Source organism: Bactrocera latifrons, unplaced genomic scaffold (genome assembly GCF_001853355.1).
Source record: "Bactrocera latifrons isolate USDA-ARS-PBARC rearing strain unplaced genomic scaffold, ASM185335v1 scaffold_77, whole genome shotgun sequence".
In the NCBI taxonomy this organism is placed as follows: domain Eukaryota; kingdom Metazoa; phylum Arthropoda; class Insecta; order Diptera; family Tephritidae; genus Bactrocera; species Bactrocera latifrons.
The window spans coordinates 1,028,853-1,050,403 of NW_017537456.1; the positions used below are offsets into that span (position 1 = coordinate 1,028,853).

The 21,551-nt window shown below is 33.1% G+C and overlaps 1 protein-coding gene across 22 annotated transcripts in view; it reads left to right on the top strand.

The window, feature by feature from the left end:
- LOC108976501 (phosphatidylinositol-binding clathrin assembly protein LAP) overlaps positions 1-21,317 on the top strand; it is a 52,075-nt gene extending 30,758 nt beyond the window's left edge. For 8 of the 22 annotated variants that reach the window (XM_018945634.1, XM_018945642.1, XM_018945636.1 and 5 more), the window contains 12 exons: positions 507-609; positions 910-1,031; positions 1,202-1,395; positions 1,487-1,623; positions 4,419-4,581; positions 5,105-5,429; positions 5,657-5,743; positions 7,016-7,243; positions 11,302-11,575; positions 13,792-13,891; positions 17,427-17,519; positions 20,189-21,317. In XM_018945634.1, the coding sequence (XP_018801179.1) occupies positions 507-609; positions 910-1,031; positions 1,202-1,395; positions 1,487-1,623; positions 4,419-4,581; positions 5,105-5,429; positions 5,657-5,743; positions 7,016-7,243; positions 11,302-11,575; positions 13,792-13,891; positions 17,427-17,519; positions 20,189-20,395 (2,033 nt within the window). In that variant the 3' untranslated portion in view covers positions 20,396-21,317. The remainder of the gene's footprint in view (positions 1-506; positions 610-909; positions 1,032-1,201; positions 1,396-1,486; positions 1,624-4,418; positions 4,582-5,104; positions 5,430-5,656; positions 5,744-7,015; positions 7,244-11,301; positions 11,576-13,791; positions 13,892-17,426; positions 17,520-20,188) is intronic. The other 14 variants (XM_018945650.1, XM_018945653.1, XM_018945655.1 and 11 more) reach the window with 13 other exon arrangements.
- Positions 21,318-21,551: the final 234 nt, after the last annotated feature.

The following is a 21,551-nucleotide window of genomic DNA, read 5'->3' on the forward strand; positions in this document are numbered from 1 at the left end:
AACAACTCATATTGAAATGAAATTTGAGTTTTGGTTACATATTGGCCATATTTAACAGCGGAAGCTGAAAATTTTATGCTGTAGTGTAACGTTAGCAATAAAAAAYTAAATTTAGATTTTTTGCTGTTRCGTTATTTTGCATTTTAAGTGACGATATGTAATACGATCAAGTATGCGTTAAATTGCAATTGAATAGCGTACGCAATGTTTGGCGCCTAAAAGTATATCTTATATTAAAATGTAAATTTGTAGTTAATTTTGAAATTACTAGAATTGTGTTTGAAGYATTTCAGTTAATTTTTAGAAGTAAAACTTTTGGTTAGCTAAAATTACTGATACATTAAGYATTAATTAATAATTAATGAATAATAATTTCAAATTTCATACTTCTTTGGTATGCAAATTCTTGAATAGCCTCATCTTCTGTAGCCTCTTGGTTTAAACAAATTTGTATTTTAAACACTGCATGCAAATGCATTAATTTTTTCCTGTACATCCCTCCACAGGCTATGACATGTCTCCGTTCATACGACGCTATGCCAAATACTTGAACGAGAAGTCACTCTCATATCGTGCAATGGCTTTTGATTTTTGCAAAGTGAAGCGCGGGTAAGTTTGATATGAATTATCAAAGCACTTATAGMATTTTTCTACTCAAGCACAAACAACAAACAACTATGCCTGTTTGTATGGTTGTGCGTTGGCATGATTGCTCAAGTGCGCCACAGACTGCACAGTCATGCCGCACAAAATAAATAAATAAATAAATAAAAGTACAGCGGACATTCACGATATGATTGTTGGATTTGCCTATAATAAATTCAAATTTTAATTAGTATATTTTAAATAAATATATTTGTAAATTTTGCTTTAATTTGTTGTCAATGTAATTTTTTTTGCCATCCATAGCAAAGATGAGGGTTCTCTGCGAACCATGAATGCCGATAAACTGCTCAAGACATTGCCAGTACTGCAGGCGCAGTTGGATGCGTTATTGGAGTTCGATTGTCAGGCCAATGACTTGAGTAACGGTATGTTTTTGACATTTTGTACCTTTTTGGTCATCAATTTATTCGACAACTCGCCTTTTGTTTTTGTTTTTGTTTTTATTTTTGCTTCATCACCATTCACTTTCGTTGGTGCAATTTTCATTCGAAACCAACGACTTGCGCTTAACACACACATGCACACGCGCCGCCAGGTGTCATCAACATGAGCTTTATGCTGCTCTTCCGCGACTTGATACGTTTGTTTGCGTGCTACAATGATGGCATCATTAATTTGCTCGAGAAATATTTCGATATGAATAAGAAGCATGCACGCGATGCTTTGGATTTGTACAAAAAGTTTTTGGTGCGCATGGATCGTGTTGGTGAATTTCTCAAAGTTGCTGAGGTAAGCGAAATTGAAAATGGTATCTTTTGAAAACACACACAYATTTACATGTCTTTATTTTTCATTTAACTCATTTTCCCTCATAAAACAGAATGTTGGCATTGACAAGGGTGATATACCTGATTTGACTAAAGCTCCTAGTTCTCTCYTGGATGCTTTGGAACAACATTTGGCTACTTTGGAGGGCCGCAAAGTATCCGCCGCTAATACACCAACTCAATCAGCAAGGTATTTTTTAAAATTCTTATAAATTGTTTTTAAACAAAATTCTAKTTTGGAACATTGTAAAAGCGTCTGCTCTTTTCAAATATTGATTTGAGCAAGCAACAATGTTCTTCATTTAAATTCTATACAAAACAGTGAAAGTGTGTGTTTTGATACTTTATCAAAAGGCCATAAGTTCTTTTGAGTTTGTCAACGCACTCTTCTCGTCTATATGAATCGCATATTCCTATAGCTGTCTCTTATACACATCTAGATGTGTATAAGCATATTCCTATAGTGATGCATTCAAGTTAAACAATTTTTTAATTTGAGACCGAACTATTTTTTTATGGGTTACAAACCGTTGAGTAACAGTATTGGTACAATATCTTAAAAATTTGTGATTTGAATTTATTTTAAAAACATTTTAAAAATTTAAATGTTTAGGTTCAAAAAATTTAGGCACCTTGATGTTCAATTAGCTCCTATCTGTCTAATAAAAGTAATTAAGTTAATATTTCGCTTTAGGTTTAAGGGAGTTAAGTGCAGCTCTAAAATACGTTTTAATGCAGAAGCAACGACTATAATCTAAAAGTAGTAATTATAGAAAAAAATAGCTGATAATTTTTTGCTTTAAATTTAATTTTTTTTTAAGAAAAAGTTAAAAATTTTTTAGTATTTCGATATTTTTTTTAAGAAAAAGTTAAACATTTTTTAGTATTTCGACCGAGTTAAACCGTCGTTTAACATTTCAATGGGTTRCCAGACTCTCAAAATGGTTTATATGCTGAAATATGTTGCCTTAAATCAAAGTTATGACAGTAATCCCTTCGAACTTATAAATCTTTGCTCTTTTGGCTTTATTATATAGTGTTACCATAGCATAAAGCTTGGTTGAAACCAAATCTCGGTACGCCACCTCGCGGCTATTGACGCATAACTAATCATCRAATGGAACCCATTTTCACATATTATTTTGACAATTATGGTACCGTTATCTCTTAAAATTGCATTTCTGTGCTGTGATTTTGTGAGTTTTTATACGTGATGATGTAAATCGAAAACTAATTGTGCACAAAATGATTGAAAATCCATCTTGGCCCTGTTCGAAGATTGCAAAAGTTCTGAAATTACCAAAAACAACAGTATACAATAGGGKTATTCTCATGCTMYTGCAAAACCCTTGCACGGTGCAAGAATTGCAGATTTTTCCACCTAATGCCTAATGCAACGGCACAACAACAAACACACGCAGAAAAATATTTGTAAGGACTGCAAAATAAAACCAAACCCACTTTTATTTGCGTGCAATGTCACGTAAAAAGATAATTGCAACCCTGTTTTAGCTGTCAATTGAGTGGAATAGATATTTTGACGTTAAATTATTGAGGAATGTAAATTTTAAATAGATTTTATTATTTCTATTTAAATTATAAAMATTTGTTACATTTTTGTTTTTGTTAGGAATGAATGCTGAAGGTGCGCTGATTCACACAATAGCCATGCACAATAGTCATTTACAATAAATTGACCGAATCAGCCGTTCATATAGCACTAGATTCTGCAATGGGAGCTCCCGTGCCCTTGTATATTTCGGTATAGGATTTTTGCCGTCTGCAGTCTTGCAAGACCAACAGAATCCACTTAATGTAATAAAACCACTCGAACAACATTAAGTTATGAGGGAGCAAAAAAAGTGGCAAAACATTTGGTTGCAAGACTCGACTTGCTAGCAAAGATTGCCATTCGTTCCAGTAAAACTTTGGCCAAATTTAGTCACATGTCTTTATTCGAAAACTGCAATTCAGTGGTACAAAGATAATGGCATCGATTTCGTTTCAAAGGACATGAACCCACCCAAYTGCCCACAACTTCGCCCAACTGTATAATAAAAATTAAGAAAATCATCTAGTATCGCAAAAAATAATGGTTCAATGTTGGCAAAGTAGAATAAATCTGCCCACGAATTAATGGGCAGCTTATGGGTGTGATTAATAAAAGAACTTGCAAATTTATTCGATATAGCGATATGTATTTTAATATTTAACATTATCTGAAGGGTGAATAAATATGCTTGCGTTTTGTTACTTTTAACAAAAGGGCTTTTAGTCATTGAAATTTTAACAAAAGTGCCTACCGATTTTGCGTGAACGAGGTTTATATAAAATAAAAAACTAAGGTATATTGTCATGCGAAATGTGGCTATTTTGTTTTTATTTACATAATCATTATAAATTTATTAAATGATTCCTAGACAGTACTCCAGTGCAAGCTTGAGCAAGTAGTATATTAAGTTTTAATAAAGAAAAAACTTTTATATCAATATTGGAGATATTTTTTCTTATTATTTTATAGCTTTAGTAATACTCAATAATATTTTTTGATATTTTTTTAATTATTATTATAGTTTTAGTAAAACTCAATAATTTAATTATTAAAAATTTGTTATTTTATTAATAAGTTGTTATTTTCAATCATTTATTTTCAGTAATTTGTTATCTTAGTTTGATTTATTTTATTGTTATTTTAGTATTCTATGTTTGTTTTTTTTTTCTTATTTGATTCCATATATTATACATCTTGGTCGTTCTTGTGGCCGTCATAATTTTCGCTACCGTTGCTGTTATCGTACACAATAATTTGGTTGCTMCTTATTGCTCGTTTGGTAATTGTTTTCATTTGAATACTTTGTTGTCTACGATGCTGGTTGATAAACTTTTATTGCCCACATGTGCTGAGTATTTATAAAATGTTGATGCGTCGTAAAACAAAACAATTTAATAAAACCACTTGTCATATCGGTTTGAGCACATTTTTAGCAATCAGAAGAATGTTAAATCCGCTGTCACTGCCTTATCTTCCACCAGCTCATCCTTCGGCACAGCCGCCGCATCAAGCAAATTCGACACGACCAATGGCATCGATGAGCAATTGAAAGCCCAGGTATTGGCCGAAGAGGAGGCTGCAATGAATCAATACAAAGTAAGTGGTCTATATGTAAAGCGAGTTAATACTTTGTGTTACAAACTCGAATTTTATTTATGCTAAATAATTGATTAATTTTAATGACGCAAATAAAAATTGGCCTAAGTTTGAATACAAATTTTTGTTATTACTTCTCTAAATTCAATTTGAAATCGGTACGTTATTTCTCCACACGTTTGTCGCACACAAATTGATTTGGAGCTCAGCTGTTTCGMGCATATTTACATTGATGGGGCGTTACCATTCATTTCATTCATGATTTTCAAAATTTAWTTTAAATTTGTTGTTTAATTTTGTCTTCGAAAAAATTGAAATGAAATTAAATTTGAGTGGTCTGTGCTTAATTTTATCAGCTGATTACAATATTTATTATATATGTAGAATTTCAATTATAATTCTTGTAGGTTATAGTAAGTCATATTTAATTAAAAAAAATAAGCAGTTTCTCCACTTCAATTTAATGTACAGTAAAATTTTAATGCTATCGTATTTAATGAAGTTTTCCTAATCCATTTTACAGCAGTCGAAGGTCTCYTCACCAACTGCAGGCGGTGCTGGTGCTGCACTAACAAATCCATTCTTATCGTCGCCGCCAGCCAGTGGCGCTGGCGCACCGATAGTCGATCTGTTTGGTGCAGCTCCGGCAACGGCTGCTGGCTCGACTGGTGGCGCCGGTGCAGGCGGTGCTGCGGGCGGCACAAAAGCCTCCGATGATTTGCTACAATTGGGAAATCCRTTTGCTGATATGTTCGATGCACCAGTCGGTGGTGCAGGCGCTGGTGGCGGTGTGTCAGCAGCAACAGGTGGTGCACAGAATGCCAATAATATTTGGATGCATAATAATGGTAGCATGTTTTTTATTTGATTTTATTTTATTTCCATTTTTTATTTCTAGTACAAGCTAGTTAATGTGCGTTTTTTTTATTGTTATTCCAAAGTTTCTTCTCAAAACACGCTGCACTTGAGTAGTAGACAAAAAAAATAAAAAACAAAAACCAGCATTTGGTTGCATTTAAAATAAAGCCTAACACTTAACTGGAGCATAAATTAACAAAATTTGTTTTCCATTTAGGTTTCAATGGCGCGCCTTCGGCGGCTGCTAACGCCTTCGTCTCGGATAGCAACTTTTCATCCGTTTTCGGTAACACTGAACCAGCCGGTAAGTGAAATTTGTCTCCTGCTTTGATAAGAAATGTCTATGCCATCCTACTTCAACGCGTATAAATGTCCTTGAGTGTCTGTGTTTCCTATATTTAATTTCCAATTCCTTATCCTTCCACAAATTTAGCTTTGGCGCTTTAACTCCCAAATATTTCCTTTACAATTACTATCCAAAGCTGTTGTTAAACAAATTATCTATTTTTTTCCTTTAATATAAAGTGATTTTATATTTTGCTTAACAAAAATATATTTTAAAAATAATATGTTTCTTAAAAACTGTAATTTTTTTTTAGCAATTTCAATGTGTTATTATATATTTTTACTATTTTGGTGGTGTATACATATTACCGTTAAAAGTTTTGTAATTACTCATACATATTTACTAGTATTTAAAGGATTACTAAYAACATTTGCACTAACCGGAATTAGTAAAGATGGCGTGCATGCAACTAATTGCTTAGGGTCACTTTTTTGCTGTACTCTTTATGTTTTAACATAAATATTGTGAGTTCTAGAATTTTAGTTTTTGTTTTAAATTCATATTWTATCTTAAGCAATTGGAAACGTAATAATTTTTTGTAACCATTTTGTATATACATTGCACAAAAATTTAAAGGTTTTATATACAAATAATCATTATTAAACATATATATTGTAGAAAATAGTTATATATTTACGCATAAAAATCAGAAATACATRAAAGTTTTTAAATGTTTATTGTTTCTATTATGTAAAACCACTAGCAGTTTACTACCCTGGGCTACTAGAGCCATATGTTTATTGTTTATGGCTACTGAGCTCAGAATAGAATCCTCTTAACGTTCTTCACATACAATTTATAAAGTTTAATTCAAAAAGAGATTTCGAACTACTCGAAAGCTAGTATTTTAGTWAAGATATTAATAGGTACATGCGTACAGCATATAAATGTCATTAAGGGTTCGTGTGTTAGTTTTAGGTTAGGTTTGATGCTGAAATTCATCACAAGAAATGTGTTCTTATTTTTCTTATAAATATTATCTTTAGGTTAGGTTTGATGCGGAAATGCATCTCAGGRAATTTGTTATTATTTTTCACATAATTAATTTATGCGTAATTAATTAATTTGTTAATTGAAATCGTGTGCTTTTATTTTCAATTTATTCAYTAACTAAAAAAACGCGCAAAATCGTATGCAAACGGCCGCTGTTAACTAACAACAACAACAACATTGCTAAAATTTTCCAAAACCACTAACGGAATGTGAATCTAAATTGCTGGTGTCCCACAGCGGCTGCTGCATCCTCCGCCGCGGCGGCCTTGCCAAATCCATTCTTCGACACCGTGGAAGCGCCGTTCTTTGGCGCACAGCAACAACAGCACCAGCAAGCAGAGTTTTCAACACACAGCGCCGCCACTGCCGCCGTCGCTAATATGCCACAGGGGGCACAAGCCGCGCAAACGCTCTTTATGAACACAGCAACTATGGTGGCGCCGGCGCCACAACAATTCCCACCAGGTGAAGAGAAAATATACATGCATACTTAATACCTCAATTTACTATGCGTACAAAATAAACAGTTAGCTGAATAAGAGCAGCTGCTGTCGAGCCCTTATACATTCATGCTCACACACTTGCTCACTCTCATACGTACTCGTWTTGTATGTATGTATAGTGTATGTATGTGTGTCCGTCGTGTTATTTACACTTAAAGCTTACTGTGTTGCCTTTTCGTTGCTGCCATATTATATTATATTGCATTGTTGCACCCAAGTTATACCATGAATAACAACAAGCAAAACAGCACAATACCTAAAGTGAATGCAAAAACAAAAAAAAAAAAAAAAAAAAAAAAAATACAAGATTTATGCACGCTTTGCTTTGGGTTGTTGTTTTTCGCTTTCAGTTTAAACAAAGAAACGCAGAAGCTCAACCAGTTTTGTCTAATCACTTACTCTGCTGTCATTAAACCTAGTTACCACACACGTCACAGTTGCTTTGGCGGCATCTGGCCAAGAGCACAAGTCCACGACACTCCCCTGCAGTGCTTCCTTGTAATCTTCTCGCTGTGCCTCGCTTTGCCACCCACTGCCGTGCTCAMAAATGTGTGTATATTTTGTCGTGCTTCCGTTCGTGTWCGTTTTCTGTTTCTACSCCCGCCAATCAATGTCTCTATCAAATTGCACTGCCAGCCASTCAGCTTTGCAACGTCCTTCAGCCCAAGGCTGCGTGTCAGTTTTCGACATTGATTTTGCTCTGCGGTCTCTTTCAGCTCCACTTGAGTGATTCCGCGCTTTCTGGTATTTTGTGTGCTGCCATCTTGCTTTCGTGTTTTGTTTTCGTTTATACAACATTATATTTATGGCTTTGTTATTAATTAATTTTATAAATATTTTTRAGTTTAGGYTTGATTCAATTTCTTACTTMCTTTTACTATTWAAAMATTTTTTTTTGAAGTTGTTTATTATGAGTAGTTAAAAGTATTAATGATTATTTTATAGTTTTATTTGGTTTATCATTTTATGTGTTCTTTTGAATTTGCTTTTAAGGTTTAGCTACTAAATGTCTACATTTCATTGGATACTAAATATAATGTAATACTGTGTTTGTTTAATGTGTTTGTTTAATATTGTTGTAAATAGGTGCTTCGTTTTAAAATGGCGAATTGGAAATTCGAAAAAATTATTTCCAAGTTACTTATAGATATTAGGTTAACCAAAAAAAGTAAATCCAAACTAAAATGTTAATTTTTCGAAAAATATATATCCATCGCTCTTCAATTCACGGTAGCGGAATAACAAAATATTTATTGTGGAAACGGTTCCACTTTCAATATAGCAGATTAAGTCAATTTAAGGTTTCTACTGTGAATTTTTATCGAATATATTTTTATACCCTTAACTGGATATATTAAGTTTGCCAGGATGTCTATACCAACTAAAAAGAAATGTTGGAGTTTAAAGCCTTTATATAAATGATCAGCTAGACGAGCTGATGTCCGCTTGTTTTTGTGTCCTTATATATGCGAGAACTAGTCTTTTAATTTTTGTAATCATTCGAGATAAAAAAAACCAGTTTTTTAATATAAATAAATTTCATTTATTAAAAACATTTTGCAGATTAACTATTTTTTATAAATAATCGAATTTTTTCCAACATACCTCCCATTAGCCACTTAATATTATCTTTTGTAAYTTGTTGCTTGATGAAAAGCATTTTTTCGAAAAATTGTTAGTGGTGTCAGCAACTTTTTTTTTGATCTTCATAACCCTTTTTACTAGCCCCCAGTATCTGTGGACGGGTCTGAACTCTGARCAGTTAGGTGGATTTGCATATCTTGGCACAAAAGCTTCTTCTAAATCAAGCACCACTCAATTGCCGATTTGCTATGACGGCATGAATCCAAGTTAGGTCAAGAAAATGTAGACTCTCCGTCGTATGATTGGCAAAAAAACCGTTTTTGCAGCACCCCTGGATGTATAAATCAGTGTTGATAGTACCAGTTGTGTTTTAAACTTCTCTTCACACGTCAACATCTCAAAAAAAAAAAAAAATCCACACCTGGAAGCGAAGAAAAGTCCCCAAGAACATATTCTTAGCAGTCAAAAACTTTAAGGAAATCAAGGTGAAGTTATTTGTTTTGATCTTTTGCCATTCCTTTCTTTTTATCTCCTGTCTGRACTTTGTTAGACTTAAGCCCTTCCTCCTTTTTAAATTTTCTGACAAATGTTTCAGAACGCTGTASTTTCTCTTCGATATTAGCTACGTTAGGGTTCTTAAAACCTTTCGTTCTACCACTTTCTTGCTTCCTGCTGMAAGTCAGACCTTTGCTGAACGTTTTAATCATATTCTGCACGGTAGTCTTGGAAACATTGGTTTTTCTGGCAATTGTTTTTATTGTCCAATTTGGATTTTTGTTATAAAATCGAATAAACTTCTAGTGGACTACACATTTTGTAAGCAACACGTATCGAATTCCATTGAAATTARACAGGAGCATTGGTTTATATTTAAATTATATTAAAAAAAACTATCTTTGAAATTTGATATCGTGCGCAATCCTTATTATGATACGCCTCTTTAAAAGTAGAAAAATATATTTTTACTTCTTTACTTTATTTATTAATACAAATAATTGAACAATTAAGACTAGAGGTATTTGTAAAAGTATTAGTTTTATTCTTGCATTTATTAAAATTATTATTTTGTATAAAAATGTCTTATGAAAAAATCGCAGACTACTTTTATTTATCTTAGAAAGTATGTTTTTTTTTATCATAAACATGAGTGTATGTACGATAGTTTAGAGTAGACAATTATTAATACTTTTTTTGGTAATCTTTCTTTCGAAAGATCGTTGTTTTCAGAAAAATTTTTTTGTCTTTATTTTTTGACGTATTCTTTTTTCCTAACTTATAGTCACGTTGCTTAAAAATTCTTATTTTACAATATTTCTACTAAATGTAATGTATTTAAAATAGCTATYTAGCCAAATACTAATACTAATTGAAATCTGCTTGGTGTTGGGTGTAGACTTGCATGTTTGTTGTTATTCGTCTTCTAATTGATGACTCACAAGTACTAACTAATCTAAACCCAAACCCGCTTTCAATACACCTAATTCCTGGTTACAAAACAGAAAAATTATAATATACAACTCCTACTACACAACCGCACACATACCCTCAAGAATGCCTTACACATACATACATATGAACATTTCAAACATCAAATATAATAAGGGTCATTGATTTCTGTAAATGTTTTCTTTATTCGTAACTGAAGCTCACCTAGTTCTTTTGTGCTTATCTCACTTAAATCCAAAAAAAAAAAAAAAAAACTTTCCAAAATATTTTTCTTAAAAAAATATATAGTATATTTAACACAAAAATCGTCATATTTATTTATTTTGTAAATGTATTTTTTCTCTTTCTCTTCTTTTTGTTTGTCTTTTTTATGTAAATTCACAAAACATATTTTGTATCATAATTATGGCAAAAAAAAAAAAAACATTTTAAACATATCAAACGGAAAAATGGTGGCACTTATAACAATATTGAAAATAATATAAATTAATTCCCAAAATTAAAACAACAACAACACAATATTATGAAACGTATGAAAAATGTCAACGAATCTAATCAAAAACAAAAATCGCGCAAAAAAAAAAATTCAACAATTGAACATTTTGGTGTGGTGAAAAATGTCAACTAACTGTACAAAATGCTTTATATGTCAAAAATAAAATAAAATGCGTCCCAACATCATGCCAAAACTCATTTTTGTCTGTGTTTCGGGGTTCCACTACATACAAAATCCATGTACACATTATAAAAAAAAAAAAATACACACATTATGGGCTCATTAATTGTGTAACCGTTTCTGCAACAAAAATCTGTAAAATAAAACCCACCATCAACAATATGGAATATGGTGAATTATGCACACCCTAATGTACTCTAATACAAACACCGCTGGTTAATGAAACATTTGTGTGTAAATTGTAATTACAATTGACTACTAAACCCAAAAACAAAAAAAAAAAAAACAAATATATTGAAAAAAATAATCTGAAGGCTTTGATGCTTTGGGTGATGTACTAAAACCTGGCATCACTGCCACGCATCCAGCCGCTTCCAATCAAACAACTATTGTCACTGCAGGTGCTCTGGGTATGGCTGGTAGTCAGCAGCAGCAACTACTCACCCAACAACAACAGCAACAACAACTGTTTCAACAACAACAACAAACACAGCCAACTAATAGTGGCAAAATACTCACTGGCGATTTGGATAGCTCGCTAATGTCACTTGTAGATAATCTGAATATAAACAAATCGAGCAGTGCAAAGTGAGTAGTAGTAATAATGACAAGAAATTCAAATTTAAATAATCACTGAAAATAACACACTTTCAGAGATTGAAAATAGGGCATAGGGCATAGGGCATAAATCATAGCTTGAAACTAAACCTGCATTTTATTTTTTATTGTAAGAGCAGCTCATCAGTCATCGCAAAAACTATATATTTATTTTTTTTTATCAACATAACGGTGAATTATAAAGTGCCGGAAATAATACATGTGGGTTAAAAAAAAGTTTGTTCCAGAACTAGCTATCAGAAAGTAGAAGTATGCGGGAATTGACAAGACACTCTCACAAAGCGCAAAATAACGCCATAAGCAAGAAAATGTCAAAATGTTGTTTATAATAAACACTTCATATCAATACTTCAAAATTAGTAAATATTCTTTTTATTTTCATAATTCAAACTATAAAAGTAGTGAAAATCAAAGCAAATGCGTTAAAAGTCGCTTCTTTACACATGTGAAATTAGTAGTTTCCCCACCCAGAAAGCAGAAAGCAACTTCGAAAACGCTTTAGTTTACTCAAATAAATGATGAGCATGACGAGCTCACTCCGCCATGTCTTTTTGTCTTTGGAAACTAGTCAGATATCGAGCTGAAATTTTGCACACATCCACTTCTCACTACAAAACTGCTCATTTGTCTGAACGGCTGATATCGAATCATTACAGCATAAGCCTGCCACACAAACGTTATGTTCAAAATCGGATCCTTATATGAAAAACTGTTTTGTTTAAGGGGATATCTGTGAAATTCGACATTGGAATATTATCCAAGGTAATGCTACAATCTCCGAACAACTTGTCCAGTTCAGATCATTATAATATGTGGCTATAATACTACACAATTTTTGTGTTTGACGAGCTTTCTTCACGAAATTTGGTATGTATGTATTATTGTCTAAGGTAACGATACAAACCCCATTCAGATCGGACCACTATAACACGTAGCTGCCATACAAACTGACCAATCGAATTCAGAATCTTGTATGAAGAATCAATTTTTTCGACAAAGTTCTTCACGAAACTGGGTATAGATCAAGGCATCGCTACAACCTCCAAAACAAATTGTCCAGATGGGACGTCTATAGCGTATAGCTGCTTTACAACTAACCATTAAAATCAAGTTCTAGCATGGAATCTTTTGAATTTGAGAAAGGCATTATAGCTTCGGTATAACCAAAGTTAACGGTTATTCTGGTTGCTTGTGATGAGTAGCCGTTCTGAATCAAACGTAAAATTTTTATACTCTTGCTACAGATCATAATAATTTTGTTAACCTAACGGTTGTTTGAGTCACCTAAAAATAAATGAAATAGATATAGAATTATGTATAGAATTATGTTCTTAAAGTTGAGGCCCGTGACTCCGAATTTCGGTAGTAAATTTAAATCATTTCGACTCGTTCTTGGTGATGAAATGGCAAACCATACTAAAGAACAATGTCAAAAGAGCGGTAAAAAATATGGCGCCGTTCGCTCTCCCTATCGGTATACTTTTGAAGCATCCCTATTGAAAAACCCCTTATAAGTGATTAGGAAGACGAGAGGAGTCGCTATCCGTATGTCTGTCTGTCCGTCCGTCTATACGTATTATTTGGTACACGTATTCCTTAACCAAAAAAAGAAGACGAGTTCGTAAATGGACATAATCGGGCCACTGTCATGCCCACAAAAGGTCGTTCAGAACAACGGTCCCAAAAACCCATCGGATGATTTATATGAACATTTGCCAACACTTGAAGAAATTTCCAGGGCTTGATATAAAATGTTTAGTTCAGCCCGAACTTGTATATACAAGCCTTAAGTCAGTTCTATGAGCGCTTGACTGACCGAGTTCTTCATGAAATTTTTGTACGGTACCTTAACGGTTATAATAACGTATAATTGCATCAGAACATCTCTCTCTCTCTCTCTCTCTCTTCTAAGGCAGTTAGACTTATGTATTAAAAAATACTCAAGGTTTTTTTATATACAAATACCAAAGACATCCCTTACATTTTTCTAGAAATATATACAACGTTTCTGGCAGGAAAATATATTCTTTAATATATGGTAATTTTTTTTTAAGTCAAACTTAAAATTTCATATATAAACAGTAATTGTCACACATTTTAACACAAAAACACACATAAACACTCACATAATAAGTTAATTCATAATATCAAAATGCCATATACCATATTTACTTACTACTGTATAGACCTGTGCAATGGAACTCACCGAAAAATACAGCGAAACCCGGTGCTAATTGGACACCTCAACCAATGGCTGCTACAACTGGTGCTGGCTATCGTCCAATGGTGAGTCTCAATCGCTTCTACTAAACTACTAAAAAGCAAAAAAAAAAAAAAGATCTTTTATTTCACGTTTAACTCAAATAAAACAGTACTACTCCTACTCTACTGCTACAGGCACTACTACTACTACTACTACTACTAATTATACAATTCGTACTTGAATATACGATACCAATTTGTATATGTACTACTTACAAAACTACCTATGAAAACACCTATTGTCCAACAAAAGAAAAATATATATGTATAAATCAATCCAAAAGCGACAAATTGCTGAAACGAACAAATTTGTGCCAAATATATAAAACATGTTGTAATGCCAAGCAACAAGTAAACTGAAAAATATTATTGATAAACATATGTTTGCATAAAAACAGTTACAATTAGAAGATATAATTTTTATTAGTATTCTTTTACACGTTTGCTGTATTTTTCATAATTCTTTAAACTATTTTTCACGAAATGTTTTCAAAATGCTGTTTTGTATTTACCTTTGTCACACTTCCCTCAAAATTTTTATTTATTTTTTTTCAAACTTGTTTTAAATGTATTTTCAATTATTTTAAATGTTTTTCAAATTAATGTATTTTTCGTGTCATCTGCTCTAAACTCTCGTTTTCGCTGAACTCGTTGTCGCCAAACACTGGTTGCATTTTAGCAATCTATATCGTCACCTGAAATGCGAAACCACGATCATAAAAAAAAAACAAAAAAATTACGTTCTTCGTCGCTATGTATGTAATATCGTAAAATTTAAARCTGCCGCTCACAGATATGCCAATAACCCAAATTTTATTTCAATATGAGTGGTTTTCTTATATCGTTTTCCTTTGTCTGTAAACTTAYGAAACGTGATGTTAGGTTATTTTGCATTTTAAGTGACAATATATTTTTTCAAATGAACTATACCATATTTTACTCCCTTATGAGGTTAAGAACAGATCTTATTCATTTTCAAAAGCAATAATGAAAGTATGTTTGAGCAAATTCTTGAGATTACTTTTTTATAGATGTTCAAGATCAGTAGTAATAAACAGATAAGAAGTACCTCTAATAAGCCTCTGTCCAAATACATATTAAAAGAGATTTCATTCACAGCTACATATGTGTGAAATTAGCTTATAGAAAATGAAATARGTATATAATAATAAATACATATTTTTAGACGATCAAAAGCTGCAGATTCTGTTTCTCCGCAGTCTGAAGATTTCAATGTTAATAATTTCATGTGGAACGAATTACTAACATATTTATATTTTTTTTTTTTTGTGACAAAAAAGTACACGGAAATTGTAAATAAATCGTGAAATATTTCATTATTCACCAGTATTTATTTTGTCGCCTTCAAAGTAATCTCCGCCAGCTGTAATAAGCTTATGCTAACGATTTTTCCAGTCCTCGAAACACTTTTCATAAGCACTTTCTGGGATGACCTTCAACGAATTTTATTTTATCTCTTCGGTCGATTGAAAACGGGTTCCAATTTCAGTTTAGTGAACTAGAAAAAATTACCGGAAGCCAAATGTGGTGAATACGATGGTTGATCGATGGTATTCATTGCGTTTTTGGCTTTAAATTCGGTCATAATCGTGGTTCGATGCGATGGTGCATTATCACCGTATAAAATCCATAAATTGTTTTTCCACAATTGYAGCCGTTTTCGACGGATGTTCTCACGTAAACGCCTCTGAACTGCCAAAAATCACTCCTTATTGACCGTCTTTCTCACCATTCATGATTCACCAAACCACGAACTCGGAAAAAACAATGAGCGTCACCTTGATTCTTTAGCTGCTTAGGCTTTTTTTTTTTTGCTCGTTTTTAACCTCCATTCCACTGATTGTTTACTTGTTTGCATGTCAAACTCATAAACCCATGTCTTGTCGGTAGTTATAATGCTCTCCATGAATGTAGGATCAGATTTCGAACGATCAAGATGGCCAAAGTGACCTGTATACTAATAAATCATTTTTATCGGAATGAGTCGAGCAAGAACGCGTTTCATACACAAAATATCCATCAAAATAATTCGCACCGACTCGCGAGTGATGTCAAGCTCTCTTGCTAATTATTTTTTAATTTTTCACCAGTTGAAGAGGTCGAAGGTCATCCAGAAAGCTTTGTACCACTCGTAGGTTTGTGAACGTTGAAACGATTCCGCACACGAAATTTGGTTAAAAATACAAAATTTGAAACAAATTCTTTGTTCGATATTTTTATTCATTGTAAAAATCGCAACACACTGCTGTGGTGTATCGACTTAAGCAGCTGCTGTAAACAAACTGGTTGACAGATTGCGCTCATATTTGACATAGTAAATAAGGACAGTTCACATCACATTTTTTTGAAAGTCATTTACCCGGTGAATTTAATTACAATTTACGTGTGCTTTTTTGTCGTAATGTGTGGTAAGGAATTAATTGCAAAATTACAGTAAATGTAAAATTTAGGATATTTTTACCTTTACGATTTTTTGACACCCTCTGTAAGCAGTTAGAAATTATACAGAAAATTAAACGTTATTCTGTTTAGTTAAAAAAAAAAACAGGCTATTATTTTGTATCTTTCGTCACTTCTCTATACTCATTGCTCTTAAATAGGTACATACATACATAAACATTTAAAATGTATTCATTTTATTGCGTTTACATGTAATAATTTCTACACTTTGACAAATTTCGTAAGCCACATGAATATACTGTATCTACAAGAACTACATATAATAAACAAAAACAACAAGTATACAAACTTATATAGACTTCCAACTACTATCACGCAGAACATAATGAAATACGCAAACAYTACAGCCGGACACAAAATTTGCTAAGAGAACCAATTTTCGCTAATTGCTTTGAGAATTTTTTTTTATMAATTTTTTCCTTATCATCTATATGTTCATACATTTGTATATTATATCCTTTTTTAATTTGACTAATTTAAATTTGTAATTTATAATTTTGTTAATTTATGATTTTTTCTCTTTTATCTTCTCTTTACATATGAATACCACCACCCTATACTACCCCCACTCATACGCTGCGTTCATTCGTTTAACTACATGCACACGAATAATACTCTCGTTCACGCGAAACTCCCGCTCTTGCCAACAAACATACATACCCACCCACACATATATGCAATAACAAATTATACGAAATTCACATTAAATAATTATATATACTCTTTCTTATTATTGCAAATCGAAAAAAATATAAAAAATAATAATAAATAAAAACATATTTCAACTGATTAAACATTTCATATTATATTCTCTTAATTTTTCTCTGTTCATTGCATTCGTTTTCAATAAATAAAAAAAWAAAAAATTAACTGCTTTAATTGAATCAATTAAAAAACAATTGATTTCCATTTGCCATTCATTGCCGATATTTCTCGTGCGATTTTCACGAATACTCGACACGAATGAATCTCTTTGTGTGTATGTACCTTGTTCACTCGTACCACCTTTACTACCACAACCACCACCACCACTACCACCACTACTACTACTACTACTACTACTACCGTGTTAACTTAGGCACATGGCATGACAGTAAGTCCTGCGCCTATCACAATCCAAAACCATCAGTATATACACGCTAGTTATCCTGTTATACCAAATTATATGCAGGTAAGCTGTCTTTTATGTTTTTCATTTATTTTATATTGCTCTTAATTTAATTGCATTATTGACATTTTTTTATTTTGTTTTCATTTTAATCGTTTTAATCGTTCTGTTTATTGCCCATTTGCGTTAATTTCCACTACTTAACGATTCGACTAAACCTCCTACTCCTCCGATTGCAATTTATGTAACCTTAAGCTTGGTAGTCAGTTTGTTGGTCCCTAACGGCATTTTATAAAGYCGAATAGTGCGTTTGAAAGCATGTCTACTTAACTATATAACCTTAACACTATCTATATTTTCATGACCCSCTAACAAACCGTATAGTTTTTGAATAGCAATGCTTAATTTTGTCGTTATTCCTACTCGCATTTTAAGAAACAGCTCAAATATGCAGTTGAAGTGAATATTCCTAAATRAAATTAGTAATGTAAATGTCGATGTAATCGCCTTTCTGTTACTTTGACTCAGTTTATGGAACCTGCTAAGTGGTTTGTTCAAGTATGATAAAGATAAGTTTTCGAAACTTTACTTCATAAACGAAACGAACTGTCAAACTGTCGTAGTAATTGTAGACAAAGCTTCATTGCGTTCGTGACCTTAAAAGCTAACGCATTTGCCTGTCAAAGATAAAGGGTGTKTCAATAAGAGCGCTACAAAAGTTTGGAATATCAATGAAATTCTTTATTCCTGTGAAAGCATATTCGATGCCATTAAGTATGAAACTCGATTTCCTTTGGTGACCACGGGCACACTTGCAGAATTCCAGACGCTGAACCCAATTTTGGACGGATTTCAAGCATAAATCGGCCGATACTACTGCAGTTTTAAGTTCGATATTCGTATGAAGTTCATCAATTAACGCTGGCTTGTTGGCATAGACCATAAACTTGACGTACCCTAAAGCAAATAGTATAACGGCGTCAAATCTCATGCCCAAGGCGGCCAATTGACTGAGTCATTTCGTGAGATAACACGTTCACCAAACTTGGTTTTCAATAGATATTGGAACCAGGTGTTGTCCAATTCGGGCCAAAAATATTCGGTTATTATTGAGCGTTAGCGATTCTCATTCACAGTAACATGCCGGTCTTGATCATCATGGAAGAAGTACGGCCCAATGACGCCGCCAACCCATAAACCGCACCAAACCAAATTTTTTCGGTATGCAGTGGTGACTTATGGGGTACGTGTGAATCACTGAAGATGTGATTTCGMTGAAAATTCGGATCATTTTCAAGTTGTGGTTCAATTCACGAACATACAACGATTCTGGTGGTCAAACGGCTTCAGTTCTTGCATCAACTTCATCTTGTAAGGATGTAAACCAAAATCTTTTTACAAAATTCACCACAACGCCGTCACAGAGATGTCCAACATTGAGAACGACGTSTGAGAGACTGATTTGGGTTTGCGGCAGCAATATTCTCGACACTACGGGCACTTCTTTGTCTCAGTGGCACGGGAACATTTTTTAATGTGCCTGTGGACTAAAATTTTTGTACTAGACGCTCAATTGTTGCTCTGACAGCACGATTATGACGACCATACATTGGACGTAGAGCTCTTAAAGTTGAGGCCAATGTCTCCGAAATTCGGTAGCAAACTTCAATAATTTCGTCTCGTTGTTGGATCGTATATCCTTCCATGATGAAATGGCAAACCTTACTGAGGAGAAATGTCAAAAGAGCGGCAAAGAATATGGCCTCGCTKGCTATCCCTATCCCTATGTAACCGGTTAATTAACTGCGTTGTACCGAACTTGTTTACCATTTTGCTTACCGTTAATTAGAGAGCGTTAAAGATTTTTTTCTATAAAAAATATGCCTATGGTACTCGTAGATTCAAGTTTTGGGTAGCAAAATCTCATATTTCTTTTTCTGAAATATTACGGTAATTAAATAAATAACTGTAATTTAGGTTTTCTGCGTATATCCTTACATCTTTAAATTTGTGCTTCTAGGAATTATTTTTCTTTTTTAATTTTTTAATTTTCTTATTTGTCGTTTTCTTTTTTTCCGCTACATTTAATTGATCAACGCCATTTTTTGAAACTGTGTTCTCATTTTACTTTGAAAGAATTCATTTCGATTAGCGAACATTAGTTACGTAAAAAGTATCGGAATTACTACTACTACTACTAACCAACYACCCTGTAATCACCTAAATAATCAGTAATCAATAATTTTGCATAGATGCAGTTATTTGCAGTATTTAACATTTTCATTGATATTTCTTTCTATTTAATTAGTCGCAAAACTACGTCTCTTTCTCTTTCTCTTTTAACCTCTTACCCACTTTCTTTACCGCTTATTTTCACAAATTCGTTCTGATTTGAGACCATTTTTGAGTTTAGTTTGATGATCTGTGACTTTCTTGCCTCTTCTGAAGGCGAACTATTTGAACGTAGCTCTGACAGTGTTGCCCTTTTTGTGTACGAGAAAACGAAATGGATTATTCTCTACAAAATGCATGTTTCCTTTCGATTCTCCTTTTAGTAAAACCTTCAATAATTACTGCATGGAAATATTTTAATATTTTTGCTAATAAAATGTTTCAATTTTATTTTCTTCACCACTCGACAACAACATTGAACGCACACAACTTTTGCTGTGTATCTGCGCGCGTTGCCAACTAACTGTGTGCGCTGGCCATATGTGTGTGTGATTGTTTAGCAGGGAATGCCGGTGATGGGACAACCTATGATGGGYCAAGCCCCTTTGACTGGCGTACAGCCGACGATGGCGCCAATGATGACAGCGGCGCCGCAAGCGCTGCACAGTAGTGCGATAACAATGCAACCGCAATCGATCCACCACCAACCACAACAACACAATGGCAGTAATAAGGGAGCGCCACCGGATCCATTCGGCGTATTATAAGTTGGCTAAACCGATCAGCCGGACATGAGCAACACTAACAACAACACAACTACGAATAAGCGCAGCAGAACTGCTGCATAGACGTGTGTGGCGCCATCCAACAACACTAACAAAATTTCGTATAATCAAACCACATTTAAAACGATGGCAGGGGGGTATGCAAAAGAAAAAAAAAAAACAAATATTGCTAAAATGGCTAGCAAAGCGCTGACAAGCGGAAGGGGGGTGTGGCTGTTAAGTGGGGGTGCGTAGATAGCTTAGCTGTGGTAGAAAATGTTGATGCCTTCCATTTGAAAGGGGACCAGGGGACCGGGTGCGTGTAAAGCAAGTTGTGCATGTCATTCATAAAAAAAAAAAATAAAAAATTATAATAATAATAACAAAAAAAAAAACACGTTTGAAATTATAAATTAAATACAATTGAATACTATTATGATTATATTACATTATATTATATACAATTAAATGCAAGCAAACATCAAGAAGAAAACAAAATGTAATGAAGCAGCGTTAAAATTAGTAAATAAACAAAGAGCATACCATAAAATACATTATTGTATTGTACTATTTCTTATAAATATAATTATTCTATTGTATTATGTAACTGCAAATACCATTACCAATCACAAAGAGCGTTCACTGAAATGCGTAAATTAGCAAAAACGACAAAACCAACAAAGAGTTATACAAAATAAACGACAAATATATATACATATAAATTCAACGCAGCATACTTACTATTATTATATATATATATGTATACATACATATATGAAGCAGATATGCGTATCTAACTATATAAACATACACAGATGTATATGAGTAATGCAAAAACTTCTATAAATTAGTGATGTAAGTGACACTCAAAACTGGCACGCTAATGTTAAATTACCCCAAATAAAAAAAAAAAACACAAATAAAAGTTATATACAGAGAAGCAAACGCAAAGAATATAGTTCAAAACAACAAAAAAAAAAGTATGATGTGTTATAAGCAAAAGGTACTAAAGGTATTTGTTGTAGTTTGTATAATGTAAAGTTGGCGTGAAATATATGTACACGTATCTAAAAGCGTTAATTTATAAAATATGTAACACGCAAAAGTAGCAGCAAAGCGAAAAAATAAACGCAGCAGCAAGAAGTATAWAGCGCAGAAC